The sequence below is a fragment of the Melanostigma gelatinosum genome, assembly GCF_949748355.1.
Source record: "Melanostigma gelatinosum genome assembly, chromosome: 11".
NCBI classification, from domain to species: Eukaryota; Metazoa; Chordata; class Actinopteri; order Perciformes; family Zoarcidae; genus Melanostigma; species Melanostigma gelatinosum.
The window spans coordinates 23826604-23843836 of NC_136644.1; the positions used below are offsets into that span (position 1 = coordinate 23826604).

At 42.1% G+C, this 17233-nt stretch overlaps 2 protein-coding genes across 2 annotated transcripts; both read right to left on the reverse strand.

Annotated features, from left to right (window-relative positions):
* Positions 1 to 1006: 1006 nt before the first annotated feature.
* Positions 1007 to 9575, reverse strand: LOC306785069 (uncharacterized protein; the record flags this gene model as incomplete). The annotated part of the gene is made up of 7 exons (XM_079279293.1): positions 9457 to 9575; positions 7202 to 8829; positions 5207 to 5303; positions 4880 to 5041; positions 4565 to 4670; positions 3394 to 3557; positions 1007 to 2646 (listed from the first exon to the last, which is right to left on the reverse strand). The coding sequence occupies exons 2-7, from the start codon at positions 8825 to 8827 to the stop codon at positions 1007 to 1009; spliced, it is 3795 nt and encodes a 1264-aa protein (XP_079135419.1). The 5' UTR covers positions 8828 to 8829; positions 9457 to 9575.
* A 3048-nt stretch (positions 9576 to 12623) lies between these two features.
* Positions 12624 to 15412, reverse strand: LOC306784765 (E3 ubiquitin-protein ligase TRIM21-like). The gene is made up of 2 exons (XM_079278874.1): positions 15300 to 15412; positions 12624 to 14675 (listed from the first exon to the last, which is right to left on the reverse strand). Exon 2 carries the CDS (start codon positions 14671 to 14673, stop codon positions 13033 to 13035), a length of 1641 nt encoding a protein of 546 aa, XP_079135000.1. The 5' UTR covers positions 14674 to 14675; positions 15300 to 15412; the 3' UTR covers positions 12624 to 13032.
* Between the last annotated feature and the right edge of the window lie 1821 nt (positions 15413 to 17233).

The window sequence follows — 17233 nt, forward strand, 5'->3', positions numbered from 1 at the left end:
AAGAGGAATGATGAGAATTCATGTAACACAGTAATAACACAAAATCTCCCAGAGTGATTCGTTGATGTGCTGCCAGGACTAAATGCATCCTGACGGAGCAGAAACACTGAAAGGTTCAGTGAGGCAGCAGCTGAACCCACTGAACTTCTTATTCAGCCGGACTCCTTTACAAACAAGGAAGTATTTTGATTCTTTACCTTATAGAGGAAGTAACACAACATCAGAGGTATGCAGTAAAATATTTAGCATGAACATTATAAAACTAAATGCATTAAATTAGAGTTTAATTATTTTGAAGGACAAACTGTGTTAGGAGCAACACTTCAGCCTTTTGTCTCTGTGGGCGGAGTCTTGTGAAGTCTATTCATTGATTCAGAACCTCCAGTTTCTGACTGGTTGATGATTTTGTTGAGTAATTTCCACTTGTTGAGTTATGTTTTGAGTGTCAATCATTACATCTTCTCCAGTCAAAGTCTGATACAAGAAGCTTTTATTGTGAAGCAGCAGTCACAGGACTCACAATACATTAGTAATGAAATACAACGTCAGCGTTTAGTGCTCAAGTCAAAGCGAACTCACACCTTGTGTTCAACAACCACTTTATTTTGCAGTTTTTATCCAACAATCATATATTTACAGATGTTTTTGACTCATAAGCCGTCTCACCAGTATTCATCTGTAGACACTATAAGCATGTAATAATCATCACTCTTAAATCAATCATCATGACACAATGAAATAATCAGCAATATGTTTTTCTGCGGCTGCCCATCAGATAGAAAAACCAATAAAAATAATCAAGATATTTTACAGTATTTCTTTTTAGTTTTCTGCTAATTTACTCAAACTGCAGCTTGACATATTTGGTGTCTTTAGAAACAATGATTTCTTCTGGAAGTGAAAATAAATGTGTCTGTAGATTAAACAGAACGTGAGTCATGATGTGTTGATCATGACTCACGGGTTGATGCTGAATATGTTCCTCTGAATGAAGTGGGAGAAGTGATCAGTTTACTCCGACAGGAGAGATGATCAGAGGTGCAGAGTTTTTACCACCATCATTAGGACAGGGACTGAAGTATGGGAAGAGTTTCTCAGTGAAGGAGCAGCCAGTGAAGGAGTAGATAAGAGCTGCAGCATCTACGTCATAGAAGGAGACCAGACCCTCCTCATAATCCACAAACACCCCCACCTTCTGAGGCCGGGACTTCAGAGAGAGACTGACTGAAGGGCCATCATTAGCTTTGTACTCATTTCCATTTCTCAACCATATGGTCCAGTAACCATTCTGAGGACTCAGTGTGATGTGTCCCTTCCTGTTGATCGACTCTCTGACCACTCCTAAATCCCAATCAGACTTTCCTTTAACTTGAACCTCAAAGTAAAATCTGCCAGAAGAGAAACTCTGCTTTCCTAAAACACAGTTACAATCAGAAAATCTCTCTGGGTTGTTTGGGAGATTCTTCTTCACATTACCATGTTTCACTTGTTTCCCATCAGCAGACAGGATGAGTTGAGGATAAGCTGTATCAGGATCAAGAGTCACATCCACTGCAAACTTCTGGATCCTCTTCAGCTCAGCTTCAAGCAGCTTCTTTATCTCTTTACTGAGCGTCTCCTCCAGCTGAACCACAGCTCTTCCCACAGTCCCCTCATATGATGGAGGAACACTGACCTTTGTCCAGTCCTTGGTGGGTGGTGGATGGTGGATGTTTGAGGACTGAACACTCTGGAGGAGATGGAGGTGGTCTTCAGAGAGTGAGAGCTGAACCACCTCAGTGCTTCTCTTCTTCAGCGCAGAGATTTCCTGTTCCAGCTCTTTGATGAAAGCTTCGGCCTGTTTCTCTGTTGTTTTCTTCTTCTCTTCTATTGTTTTGATGAGCTCATTCAGTCTTCTCTCAACAGACTCCTTCAGATCAGTGAAGACCTGAACACCTTCTGCTTTCTCTCTGTCTGCATCTTCCTCACTGAGGTCGACTGAGTGTTTGATCTCCTGAATCTTCACTCGTCTCTTCTGGATCATCTGCTGAATTTCAGCCTCTGTCTTCTTCAGCTCCACCTTCTTTCCTTCATATTCTTCTTTCAGAGGAACAAACTCGTGCGTCTTATGATCTAAAACGGGACAAAGCGTGCAGACACATGTCTGGTCGGTCTTACAGAACAGCTCCAGAGGTTTATCGTGCTTCGTACACATCCTGTCTTCCAGGTTCTCCACAGGGTCGATCAGCTGATGTCTTTTCAGGCGTGAAGCTGTCAGATGAGGCTCCAGGTGAGTCTCACAGTAGGAGGCCAGACACACCAGGCAGGACTTCAGGGCCTTCAGTTTGGTTCCAGTGCAGACGTCACAGGGAACTTCTCCTGGTTTGGACTCTTGTTGCTCTGAGCTGCTGGTTTTCTGTTGAGCTGACTGTCTGAACTGAACAACCATCTCAGAGAACAAAGTGTTGATCCTCAAATCTGGTCTTGTGTTGAAAACCTCTTTACACATGGGACACTGGCATCTGTCACTAGTATTCCAGTGTTCATTGATGCAGTTTTTGCAGAAGTTGTGTCCACATGGTGTGGTGACTGGATCAGTGAACACATCCAGACAGATGGAGCACAGGAACTGATCTTCAGATGACAGATAGTTTGCAGCAGCCATATCTACACATAGAGTGGAAGAAAAGAAAAACATTAAGTTTTAAATTTTTGTTTGAACAGAAACCAGTGTGATTACTGTTCTTATAAGTATAACACAAGATATTGGAAATGTTGTAATCATATAAAATGTGTTTGGACCGAGCGGCGAGAAACAGAGATCATTCAAATCGTTTTATAAGATCGCTGCTGTCGCAAAACAGTTCAATTATAGCACTGCTATTAAAAGCTCAGTTTACCTGATGACAAATGCGTCACATTTCAAAGCTGCTTCACATTAAAAGCCTCCCACTGGTTCTCTGGTGGAAGGCTTTTAATGTGAAAGAGCTAGAGGAAACAGATGAAGCAGAATGTAGGAAGCGATCAGTGAACAGTAATAACAGCAGGAAAGCAGCAGTGAGACTAAAGTTCAAACCACAGAGATTCAGCTACAAGTTGCTAAAGTCCTGAGACTGTTCAAAGCTGTTACAGTGAGTTACTGTATAGTGGGACTGTGGACAAACACACAGAGTTATATTGTGAACTATTGATCAAGTATGAAGTGAAAAGAGTGGAACTTCCTGCCTGAGTAAAGTTCCAGTTTTGTGTTGATCCTGGTTGTTGAAAGTGTAAATATGATCAGCTGTACTCACCAGTGTTTGGAAGAGACTCTGCTGTGTTGTTGAGAAAGACCTGATGAAGTCACTTTGACTTTTCTTTGAGAGAAACACAGAGACTTGTCTTTACTGCAGTGTGTCTGCCACTCTGACAAACTCAACTTTCGTTTCTGGATTGTGACGTTGAAGCTCTTCTCTTCAGTGTAGCTCCGCCTCTTAACTGGTGAGGTTTTGTTTCCTCCCTCTGGTTTACACGGACAGTCAGTCACGTGACCCTCATCATATTTGTCCCAGTTGTCTCTCCCATACACACCCCAAAGCCTGTCAAGAACAGAAGTTAAGTAGAAGTTGACCCAATGCATATGATTCATATCAGACATCTTGTTGATGTATCTGAACACATCACAAAGGTAAAAATGATTTTATGAAATGCAGTGAACCTGCAGGTAGCACATGGTAGGGCTGAAATTAACCGTTCCAACAGTTAAGAACACGACACAAAACTCAGTTTGTTGTTTTAAGGTGAGTTATGTGCTTCAACTCTCTTTGGTCTTTAATTCAGGATAAAGGTGATCATCTGGACTCTGACTGTACGTGATGTTTGTTTCTGTGTTTCTGTCGCAGGGCGGAGAAAGCAGAAGGCAGCCAAAGAGAGGGCAGGTATGGCAAAGGTGAGCACAAACCTGTCGTACCACTTCCTGTTATCACCTGTCAATCAATTCACATTAGTGAGCTGTATGGTGTGGGGAGGAAACTAAGATTTGAAATAGTCAAATATTACTCAGTGGCTCTAAAGTTTGATATAATCTTACTTGATGAAATAACAGTCACCATACAATAAATATTATTATTATTATCAGTGACGTTTTGCTTGTTTTTTTCTATACAAAATCCTCTTTATTAACACTGTGTGCTATATAACTATAATAATAATATTTATAACACAATTGTTAGGCTTTTATTCTGAAGTCAGCACATCTTCACTTCCTGTTTTATTCTGACAGTTTGATGACAAAAGGCATTAAGATGTGTCATGTAAACATACAAATGAAAGACTATGATGATGAATCTACTTTAACAGTCACCCACTATATACTTTTATTGTAAAGAGGACTTCAGTGATCAGCTGGCGGCTTTTATCTGGCTCCTGATTGGATGATGGTGATTGAAGGAGGGTCGCTCCCAGCATGCAGATGAAGTTGAACTGGCTCACAGATCAGAGCTCATTGCTGATCACCGTATGATGACTTCCTGTGAGGTCTGACCACAGAGACCCCAAAAAGAAACGGTGAAAACCAGAGAGCAGAGTTTTCCTTCCGCTGGCTGACCGTTGTTTGTCCTGCAGCTCCCGGACCTGAAGGACGCTGAGGCGGTGCAGAAGTTCTTCCTGGAGGAGATCCAGCTGGGGGAGGAGCTGCTGGCTCAGGGTAACACCTCCTCACACCAACACCTTCTTTACAGTCACAGTTTCATCTTCACTCGTGTGGTTTTACTGTTTCTCAGTCTTATTCCAGGCAGCAGTGAGTTGTGTCAAAGTCTGTCCTCTGGTCTCTGTGGAGTCCGTCATGGTGTCTTCACACTTTACGTCTGGTCTTTGTGCTTCGCTCCACAGGAGACTATGAGAAAGGTGTGGACCACCTGACCAACGCCATCGCCGTGTGTGGTCAGCCTCAGCAGCTGCTGCAGGTGCTGCAGCAGACTCTGCCTCCGCCCGTCTTCCAGATGCTGCTCACCAAACTGCCCAGCATCAGCCAGGTAGGCCCAACACTTCTCTTTATTCTCCATGTGGATCTCCATGAGTCCTTCTGTTCTCCACACAGAAACAACAACAACAGTTTAAAATCACGTGTTATCACTGAAACCAGCCGGTTTGTGTTCTGCTCTGTCCTGCAGCGTATTGTGAGTGCACAGAGTCTGAGCGAGGACGATATAGAATGAGGACCAGGAGGAGACAACCCCCAAACCCTCACCCTGCTCTTCCTCCCCTTCCTCTTCCTCACGTGGACCTTCCACGACGACCCTGCCAACGCCTCGGCCTCCATCGCTCCGGCCGACGTCCGTCACTTCCTGAAGTGGAATTAGTTTTGTATTCCTGGTTTATCCACGACAGTAGTGTTTTGTTTTTGACTTCAATTACCCGTTTTGGGGTATTGAGAGTATCTGGATCATAACGGCCAGAGAAACACAAGAGCCCGTCCCCACTTCACCATCATGAGGTCTGTACTCATCAAGTGGACCGGGTGTGAACATGAATCCGCTCCTTCCTTCAGGGTGGTGTAGCACACGTCCTGACGGCATCATGTACCAGGTTCACACCGTCTGACATGTTTGTACCGACCATCTTCATGGTTCTTCTGATATCAGTCGTGGAAAGTTACAGGAACAGGAATCTTCTCTTTGCTCGGATGCTTCACAAAGTATTTATTGTTTGTTTTGTTATCAGTCGTCTTTCTGTTCGTTCTCGACTTGGAAACACTTTTGAAAAAGTGATGAAAAGTTTAGTTTTGTCATTTTAAAGAGGACGACCCTCTTTAGGAAAATAAAAAATGTGAACAAACTCTGAAGTTGTCTTGTGAGTTTATTTTAAATGACATCACGCCTCCTCCAGCTGTTGCTCGTCTCTGTGCACGAGTCATCGATATTCAGAAAGTAGCTTCTAGTGAGCAAACATTTAAAACAGTCGTCCTACAACGTTTACAACAGGTCGTGTCTTCATTTCTGTACCTATGATCTCACAGGACGAACCAAAGAGACATCCTAGAAACTACAGCAAAGATCTTCTCCTCCAGAGAGATTCATCCACAGCAGGGAAACACTGAACTTCTTGTGCTGCTGCTGCATCACTTTCTCTTTGTCTTTGTAAAATGTTCAGGCTAAATAACTGTTTGCATCACGTTCACATTTTGACACTTTCGACCCCTCAAGTTTCTGCGTCACCCGTCTGTCTTGCATTGCCTGGAATCCCACAATGCCTTGCGGTGTCCCACAATGCCTTGCGGTGTCTCACAGAACATCAACGGTGAAACTTTGCGCTGCCTTCAGTGGTTCTTTGGTGCATTTCTGTTTTATTCACTCGATGGCAGTGAAGACAAAGATTCAATCGTTTACCACTTTGGAGGTTCACATCACGCGACTCATGATTTCAGAGCGTTTGAAGGGTTACAAATATTTAGCATGAACATGATAAAACTAAATGCATTAAATTAGAGTTTAATTATTTTGAAGGACAAACTGTGTTAGGAGCAACACTTCAGCCTTTTGTCTCTGTGGGCGGAGGACCAACAAACCTCTGAAACACGAGTCTTGTGAAGTCTATTCGTTGATTCAGAACCTCCAGTTTCTGACTGGTTGATGATTTTGTTGAGTAATTTCCACTTGTTGAGTTATGTTTTGAGTGTCAATCATCACAACTTCTCCAGTCAACGTCTGATACAAGAAGCTTTTATTGTGAAGCAGCAGTCACAGGACTCACAATACATTAGTAATGAAATACAACGTCAGCGTTTAGTGCTCAAGTCAAAGCGAACTCACACCTTGTGTTCAACAACCGCTTTATTTTGCAGTTTTTATCCAACAATCATATATTTACAGATGTCTTTGACTCATAAGCCGTCTCACCAGTATTCATCTGTAGACACTATAAGCATGTAATAATCATCACTCTTCAATCAATCTTCATGACACAATGAAATAATCAGCAATATGTTTTTCTGCGGCTGCACATCAGATAGAAAAACAAATAAAAATAATCAAGATATTTTGCAGTATTTCTTTTTAGTTTTCTGATAATTTACTCAAACTGCAGCTTGACATATTTGGTGTCTTTAGAAACTGATTTCTTCTGGAAGTGAAAATAAATGTGTCTGTAGATTAAACAGAACGTGAGTCATGATGTGTTGATCATGACTCACGGGTTGATGCTGAATATGTTCCTCTGAATGAAGTGGGAGAAGTGATCAGTTTACTCCGACAGGAGAGATGATCAGAGGTGCAGAGTTTTTACCAGCATGATTAGCACCAGGACCAAAGAATGGGAAGAGTTTCTCTTTGAAGGAGCAGTCAGTGAAGGAGTAGATGAGAGCTGCAGCATCTACGTCATAGAAGGAGACCAGACCCTCCTCATAATCCACAAACACCCCCACCTTCTGAGGCTGAGACTTCAGAGAGAGAGGAACTGAAGGGTCAGCAAGAGCTTCATACTCATTTCCATTTCTCAAACATATGGTCCAGTAACCATCCTCAGGACTCAGTGAGATGAGTCCCTTCCTGTTGATCGACTCTCTGGCCACTCCTAAAGACCAGTCAGACTTTCTGTTAACTTGAACCTCGTAGTGAAATTTTTCTGAAGAGAAACTCTGTGTTCCTAAAAGATTGAGAGAAGAAAATCCCTCTGGATTGTTGCGGAGTAATTTTTGTATACCACCAGTACGCACTTGTTTTCCATCAGCAGACAGGGTGAGTCGAGGATGAGCTGTATCAGGATCAAGAGTCACATCCACTGCAAACTTCTGGATCCTCTTCAGCTCAGCTTCAAGCAGCTTCTTCATCTCTTTACTGAGCGTCTCCTCCAGCTGAGACACAGCTCTCCTCACAGTCCCCTCATATGATGGATGAACACTGACCTTTGTCCAGTCCTTGGTGGGTGGTGGATGGTGGATGTTTGAGGACTGAACACTCTGGAGGAGATGGAGGTGGTCTTCAGAGAGTGAGAGCTGAATCACCTCAGTGCTTCTCTTCTTCAGCTCAGAGATTTCCTGTTCCAGCTCTTTGATGAAAGCTTCGGCCTGTTTCTCTGTTGTTTTCTTCTTCTCTTCTATTGTTTTGATGAGCTCGTTCAGTCTTCTCTCAACAGACTCCTTCAGATCAGTGAAGACCTGAACACCTTCTGCTTTCTCTCTGTCTGCATCTTCCTCACTGAGGTCGACTGAGTGTTTGATCTCCTGAATCTTCAGTCGTCTCTTCTGGATCATCTGCTGAATTTCAGCCTCTGTCTTCTTCAGCTCCACCTTCTTTCCTTCATATTCTTCTTTCAGAGGAACAAACTCGTGCATCTTATGATCTAAAACGGGACAAAGCATGCAGACACATGTCTGGTCGGTCTTACAGAACAGCTCCAGAGGTTTATCGTGCTTCGTACACATCCTGTCTTCCAGGTTCTCCACAGGGTCGATCAGCTGATGTCTTTTCAGGCGTGAAGCTGTCAGATGAGGCTCCAGGTGAGTCTCACAGTAGGAGGCCAGACACACCAGGCAGGACTTCAGGGCCTTCAGTTTGGTTCCAGTGCAGACGTCACAGGGAACTTCTCCTGGTTTGGACTCTTGTTGCTCTGAGCTGCTGGTTTTCTGTTGAGCTGACTGTCTGAACTGAACAACCATCTCAGAGATGAAGGTGTTGATCCTCAAATCTGGTCTTGTGTTGAAAACTTCTTTACACAAGGGACACTGGCATCTGTCACTAGTATTCCAGTGTTCATTGATGCAGTTTTTGCAGAAGTTGTGTCCACATGGTGTGCTGACTGGATCAGTGAACACATCCAGACAGATGGAGCACAGGAACTGATCTTCAGATGACAGATAGTTTGCAGCAGCCATATCTACACATAGAGTGGAAGAAAAGAAACACATTTAGTTTTAAATATTCGTTTGAACAGAAACCAGTGTGATTACTGTTCTTATAAGTATAACACAAGATATTGGAAATGTTGTAATCATATAAAATGTGTTTGGACCGAGCAGCGAGAAACAGAGATCATTCAAATCGTGTTTATAAGATCGCTGCTGTCGCAAAACAGTTAAATTATAGCACTGCTATTAAAACCTCAGTTTACCTGATGACAAATGCATCACATTTCAAAGCTGCTTCACATTAAAAGCCTCCCACTGGTTCTCTGGTGGAAGGCTTTTAATGTGAAAGAGCTCCAGGAAACAGATGAAGCAGAATGTAGGAAGCGATCAGTGAACAGTAATAACAGCAGGAAAGCAGCAGTGAGACTAAAGTTCAAACCACAGAGATTCAGCTACAAGTTGCTAAAGTCCTGAGACTGTTCAAAGCTGTTACAGTGAGTTACTGTATAGTGGGACTGTGGACAAACACACAGAGTTATATTGTGAACAATTGATCAAGTATGAAGTGAAAAGAGTGGAACTTCCTGTCTGAGTAAAGTTCCAGTTTTGTGTTGTTCCTGGTTGTTGAAAGTGTAAATATGATCAGCTGTACTCACCAGTGTTTGGAAGAGACTCTGCTGTGTTGTTGAGAAAGACCTGATGAAGTCACTTTGACTTTTCTTTGAGAGAAACACAGAGACTTGTCTTTACTGCAGTGTGTCTGCCACTCTGACAAACTCAACTTTCGTTTCTGGAGTGTGACGTTGAAGCTCTTCTCTTCAGTGTAGCTCCGCCTCTTACCTGGTGAGGTTTTGTTTCCTCCCTCTGGTTTACGCGGACAGTCAGTCACGTGACCCTCATCATATTTGTCCCAGTTGTCTCTCCCATACACACCCCAAAGCCTGTCAAGGACAGAAGTTAAGTAAAAGTTGACCCAATGCATATGATTCATATCAGACATCTTGTTGATGTATCTGAACACATCACAAAGGTAAAAATGATTTTATGAAATGCAGTGAACCTGCAGGTAGCACATGGTAGGGCTGAAGTTAACCGTTCCAACAGTTAAGAACACGACACAAAACTCAGTTTGTTGTTTTTAGGTGAGTTATGTGCTTCAACTCTCTTTGGTCTTTAATTCAGGATAAAGGTGATCATCTGGACTCTGACTGTACGTGATGTTTGTTTCTGTGTTTCTGTCGCAGGGCGGAGAAAGCAGAAGGCAGCCAAAGAGAGGGCAGGTATGGCAAAGGTGAGCACAAACCTGTCGTACCACTTCCTGTTATCACCTGTCAATCAATCAGATTAGTGAGCTGTATGGTGTGGGGAGGAAACTAAGATTTGAAATAGTCAAATATTACTCAGTGACTCTAAAGTTTGATATAATCTTACTTGATGAAATAACAGTCACCATACAATAAAGATTATTATTATTATCAGTGACGTTTTGCTTGTTCATTTCTATACAAAATCCTCTTTATTAACACTGTGTGCTATATAACTATAATAATAATCATATTTCTAGCACAATTTTTAGGCTTTTATTCTGAAGTCAGCACATCTTCACTTCCTGTTTTATTCTGACAGTTTGATGACAACGGGCATCAAGATGTATCATGTAAACATACAAATGAAAGACTATGATGATTCATCTATTAACAGTCACCCACTATATACTTTTATTGTAAAGAGGACTTCAGTGATCAGCTGGTGGCTTTTATCTGGCTCCTGATTGGATGATGGTGATTGAAGGAGGGTCGCTCCCAGCATGCAGTTAAGTTTAAAACCTCTTGAACACGAGCCCTATTTTTAGGCCTCTGCTCGAAAATTGCATACCCATACTAAAGAGAGTGTATTTCTGCAACTACAAGGTCTATTTTAATTATTTTTTGATTGTATAATACAGGTAACACTTGTGAGATGTGCTGATATCTGTAAAATTGTGTATATGTTACTAGTTAATAACAAATACACATATGGCACAGCTCAAATTGAAAAAGTTTCAGGTTTGCCTGAAAAAAAGCAATTGTGTCTAAAATATTACTTGAAATAATGCCTAAAAACGGCAAACAGCTACAGCTGTTAGCTGTTGTGCTAGCAGCAACTGGCCAAGCCAGTTAGCCCTAAATGCTATTCAGAGCTACGAGTAACAGTTATTGCAACAGTTATTGCCTCGTTGCTTTTAGATTCTAATGAGAAGACACGCTGCTTCGTTTTACGTCTTCCGTTTGGTAGCCTTGAGAGACCTTCGTCTGTAATGTAAGTATGTCTGCATGAAAAGATGTACGAAGATATATTATATTCTCTAATGCTAATCGCGGTTAACATTTCCCCATTGGCGGTAATGTTAAAATTAGCTTAGAAGCTAGCGAGTCGGACATGTTATGATGTTCAGAGAAGAAGACAACTGAACACAACACAAGAGCCCGTCCCCACTTCACCATCATGAGGTCTGTACTCATCAAGTGGACCGGGTGTGAACATGAATCCGCTCCTTCCTTCAGGGTGGTGTAGCACACGTCCTGACGGCATCATGTACCAGGTTTACACCGTCTGACATGTTTGTACCGACCATCTTCATGGTTCTTCTGATATCAGTCGTGGAAAGTTACAGGAACAGGAATCTTCTCTTTGCTCGGATGCTTCACAAAGTATTTATTGTTTGTTTTGTTATCAGTCGTCTTTCTGTTCGTTCTCGACTTGGAAACACTTTTGAAAAAGTGATAAAGTTTAGTTTTGTCATTTTAAAGAGGACGACCCTCTTTAGGAAAATAAAAAATGTGAACAAACTCTGAAGTCGTCTTGTGAGTTTATTTTAAATGACATCACGCCTCCTCCAGCTGTTGCTCGTCTCTGTGCACGTGTCATCGATATTCAGAAAGTAGCTTCTAGTGAGCAAACATTTAAAACAGTCGTCCTACAACGTTTACAACAGGTCGTGTCTTCATTTCTGTACCTATGATCTCACAGGACGAACCAAAGAGACATCCTAGAAACTACAGCAAAGTTCTTCTCCTCCAGAGAGATTCATCCACAGCAGGGAAACACTGAACTTCCTGTGCTGCTGCTGCATCACTTTCTCTTTGTCTTTGTAAAATGTTCAGGCTAAATAACTGTTGTTTGCATCACGTTCACATTTTGACACTTTCGACCCCTCAAGTTTCTGCGTCACCCGTCTGTCTTGCATTGCCTGGAATCCCACAATGCCTTGCGGTGTCCCACAATGCCTTGCGGTGTCTCACAGAACATCAACGGTGAAACTTTGCGCTGCCTTCAGTGGTTCTTTGGTGCATTTCTGTTTTATTCACTCGATGGCAGTGATGACAAAGATTCAATCGTTTACCACTTTGGAGGTTCACATCAGGCGACTCATGATTTCAGAGCGTTTGAAGGGTTACAAATATTTAGCATGAACATGATAAAACTAAATGCATTAAATTAGAGTTTAATTATTTTGAAGGACAAACTGTGTTAGGAGCAACACTTCAGCCTTTTGTCTCTGTGGGCGGAGGACCAACAAACCTCTGAAACACGAGTCTTGTGAAGTCTATTCATTGATTCAGAACCTCCAGTTTCTGACTGGTTGATGATTTTGTTGAGTAATTTCCACTTGTTGAGTTATGTTTTGAGTGTCAATCATCACAACTTCTCCAGTCAACGTCTGATACAAGAAGCTTTTATTGTGAAGCAGCAGTCACAGGACTCACAATACATTAGTAATGAAATACAACGTCAGCGTTTAGTGCTCAAGTCAAAGCGAACTCACACCTTGTGTTCAACAACCACTTTATTTTGCAGTTTTTATCCAACAATCATATATTTACAGATGTCTTTGACTCATAAGCCGTCTCACCAGTATTCATCTGGAGACACTATAAGCATGTAATAATCATCACTCTTCAATCAATCTTCATGACACAATGAAATAATCAGCAATATGTTTTTCTGCGGCTGCACATCAGATAGAAAAACAAATAAAAATAATCAAGATATTTTACAGTATTTCTTTTTAGTTTTCTGCTAATTTACTCAAACTGCAGCTTGACATATTTGGTGTCTTTGGAAACAATGATTTCTTCTGGAAGTGAAAATAAATGTGTCTGTAGATTAAACAGAACGTGAGTCATGATGCGTTGATCATGACTCACGGGTTGATGCTGAATATGTTCCCCTGAATGAAGTGGGAGAAGTGATCAGTTTACTCCGACAGGAGAGATGATCAGAGGTGCAGAGTTTTTACCACCATCATTATTACGAGGACAGAAGAATGGGAAGAGTTTCTCAGTGAAGGAGCAGCCAGTGAAGGAGTAGATAAGAGCTGCAGCATCTACGTCATAGAAGGAGACCAGACCCTCCTCATAATCCACAAACACCCCCACCTTCTGAGGCCGGGACTTCAGAGAGAGAGGAACTGAAGGGCCAGCAGCAGCTTTGTACTCATTACCATTTGTCAAACATATGGTCCAGTAACCATTCTTGGGGCTCAGTGCGACTTGTCCCTTCCTGTTGATCGACTCTCTGGCCACTCCTAAAGTCCATTCAGACTTTCTGTTAACTTGAACCTCATAGTGAAATTTTTCTGAAGAGAAACTCTGTGTTCCTAAAAGATTGAGATAAAGAGAAAATCTCTCTGGATTGTCAGGGAGTAATTGCTGTACATTACCAGTATGTACTTGTTTCCCATCAGCAGACAAGATGAGTTGAGGATGAGCTGTATCAGGATCAAGAGTCACATCCACTGCAAACTTCTGGATCCTCTTCAGCTCAGCTTCAGTAAACAGCTTCTTCATCTCTTTACTGAGCGTCTCCTCCAGCTGAACCACAGCTCTCACCACAGTCCCCTCATATGATGGAGGAACACTGACCTTTGTCCAGTCCTTGGTGGGTGGTGGATGGTGGATGTTTGAGGACTGAACACTCTGGAGGAGATGGAGGTGGTCTTCAGAGAGTGAGAGCTGAACCACCTCAGTGCTTCTCTTCTTCAGCTCAGAGATTTCCTGTTCCAGCTCTTTGATGAAAGCTTCGGCCTGTTTCTCTGTTGTTTTCTTCTTCTCTTCTATTGTTTTGATGAGCTCGTTCAGGCCTCTCTCAACAGACTCCTTCAGATCAGTGAAGACCTGAACACCTTCTGCTTTCTCTCTGTCTGCATCTTCCTCACTGAGGTCGACTGAGTGTTTGATCTCCTGAATCTTCACTCGTCTCTTCTGGATCATCTGCTGAATTTCAGCCTCTGTCTTCTTCAGCTCCACCTTCTTTCCTTCATATTCTTCTTCCAGAGGAACAACATCGTGCGTCTTGTGGTCTAGAACAGTGCAGAGCATGCAGACAAATGTCTGGTCGGTCTTACAGAACAGCTCCAGAGGTTTATCGTGCTTCGTACACATCCTGTCTTCCAGGTTCTCCACAGGGTCGATCAGCTGATGTCTTTTCAGGCGTGAAGCTGTCAGATGAGGCTCCAGGTGAGTCTCACAGTAGGAGGCCAGACACACCAGGCAGGACTTCAGGGCCTTCAGTTTGGTTCCAGTGCAGACGTCACAGGGAACTTCTCCTGGTTTGGACTCTTGTTGCTCTGAGCTGCTGGTTTTCTGTTGAGCTGACTGTCTGAACTGAGCAACCATCTCAGAGATGAAAGTGTTGATCCTCAAATCTGGTCTTGTGTTGAAAACCTCTTTACACAAGGGACACTGGCATCTGTCACTAGTATTCCAGTGTTCAGTGATGCAGTTTTTGCAGAAGTTGTGTCCACATGATGTGCTGACTGGATCAGTGAACACATCCAGACAGATGGAGCACAGGAACTGATCTTCAGATGACAGATAGTTTGCAGCAGCCATATCTACACAGAGAGTGGAAGAAAAGAAACACATTAAGTTTTAAATTTTCGTTTGAACAGAAACCAGTGTGATTACTGTTCTTATAAGTATAACACAAGATATTGGAAATGTTGTAATCATATAAAATGTGTTTGGACCGAGCGGCGAGAAACAGAGATCATTCAAATCGTTTTATAAGATCGCTGCTGTCGCAAAACAGTTAAATTATAGCACTGCTATCAAAAGCTCAGTTTACCTGATGACAAATGTGTCACATTTCAAAGCTGCTTCACATTAAAAGCCTCCCACTGGTTCTCTGGTGGAAGGCTTTTAATGTGAAAGAGCTAGAGGAAACAGATGAAGCAGAATGTAGGAAGCGATCAGTGAACAGTAATAACAGCAGGAAAGCAGCAGTGAGACTAAAGTTCAAACCACAGAGATTCAGCTACAAGTTGCTAAAGTCCTGAGACTGTTCAAAGCTGTTACAGTGAGTTACTGTATAGTGGGACTGTGGACAAACACAGAGTTATATTGTGAACAATTGATCAAGTATGAAGTGAAAAGAGTGGAACTTCCTGCCTGAGTAAAGTTCCAGTTTTGTGTTAATCCTGGTTGTTGAAAGTGTAAATATGATCAGCTGTACTCACCAGTGTTTGGAAGAGACTCTGCTGTGTTGTTGAGAAAGACCTGATGAAGTCACTTTGACTTTTCTTTGAGAGAAACACAGAGACTTGTCTTTACTGCAGTGTGTCTGCCACTCTGACAAACTCAACTTTAGTTTCTGGAGTGTGACGTTGAAGCTCTTCTCTTCAGTGTAGCTCCGCCTCTTAACTGGTGAGGTTTTGTTTCCTCCCTCTGGTTTACACGGACAGTCAGTCACGTGACCCTCATCATATTTGTCCCAGTTGTCTCTCCCATACACACCCCAAAGCCTGTCAAGGACAGAAGTTAAGTAGAAGTTGACCCAATGCATATGATTCATATCAGACATCTTGTTGATGTATCTGAACACATCACAAAGGTAAAAATGATTTTATGAAATGCAGTGAACCTGCAGGTAGCACATGGTAGGGCTGAAGTTAACCGTTCCAACAGTTAAGAACACGACACAAAACTCAGTTTGTTGTTTTAAGGTGAGTTATGTGCTTCAACTCTCTTTGGTCTTTAATTCAGGATAAAGGTGATCATCTGGACTCTGACTGTACGTGATGTTTGTTTCTGTGTTTCTGTCGCAGGGCGGAGAAAGCAGAAGGCAGCCAAAGAGAGGGCAGGTATGGCAAAGGTGAGCACAAACCTGTCGTACCACTTCCTGTTATCACCTGTCAATCAATCACATTAGTGAGCTGTATGGTGTGGGGAGGAAACTAAGATTTGAAATCGTCAAATATTACTCAGTGACTCTAAAGTTTGATATAATCTTACTTGATGAAATAACAGTCACCATACAATAAATATTATTATTATTATCAGTGGATGTTTTGCTTGTTTATTTCTATACAAAATCCTCTTTATTAACACTGTGTGCTATATAACTATAATAATAATATTTCCAGCACAATTTTTAGGCTTTTATTCTGAAGTCAGCACATCTTCACTTCCTGTTTTATTATGACAGTTTGATGACAACGGGCATTAAGATGTATCATGTAAACATACAAATGAAAGACTATGATGATGAATCTATTAACAGTCACCCACTATATACTTTTATTGTAAAGAGGACTTCAGTGATCAGCTGGTGGCTTTTATCTGGCTCCTGATTGGATGATGGTGATTGAAGGAGGGTCGCTCCCAGCATGCAGATGAAGTTGAACTGGCTCACAGATCAGAGCTCATTGCTGATCACCATATGGTGTTGTGGTCCACAGCAGGGAAACACTGAACTTCTTGTGCTGTTGCTGCATCACTTTCTCTTTGTCTTTGTAAAATGTTCAGGCTAAATATCTGTGTTGTTTGCGTCACGTTCACATTTTGACTTTCGACCCCACAAGTTTCTGCGTTGCCCGTCTGTCTTGCGTTGCCTGGAATCCCACAATGCCTTGCGGTGTCCCACAATGCCTTGCGATGTCCCGCAGAACATCAACGGTGAAACTTTGCGCTGCATCCAGTGGTTCTTTGGTGCATTTCTGTTTTATTCACTCGATGGCAGTGAAGACAAAGATTCAATTGTTTACCACTTTGGAGGTTCACATCAGGCGACTCATGATTTCAGAGCGTTTGAAGGGTGACACGTCTAAAATGTACTGGAGTAGAAATATAAAGTGGCCTAAAATGGAAATATTTAAGTAAAGTACAAGTACCTTTTAAATGTGTTCTTAAGTGCAGTACTGGAGTTCATTTCTACCACTCATCTGTAAGGTGTAAAAAATGGAAATATTTGATGTGAAGAACATGAATGGACGGATGAAAATGAAGAGAACAGACAAATAGAAAAAGGAGGAAATAGAAGAGGAGAGGACGTAGTCATGCAGTTAGAGTCTGTGTCCACAAGATGGCGACAATATCTTGAATGAATGTGCTGAGCTCGGACTAAACCAAAGAATACCGGATGTACCTGAATGTCTCCATAATAAGATTGTAT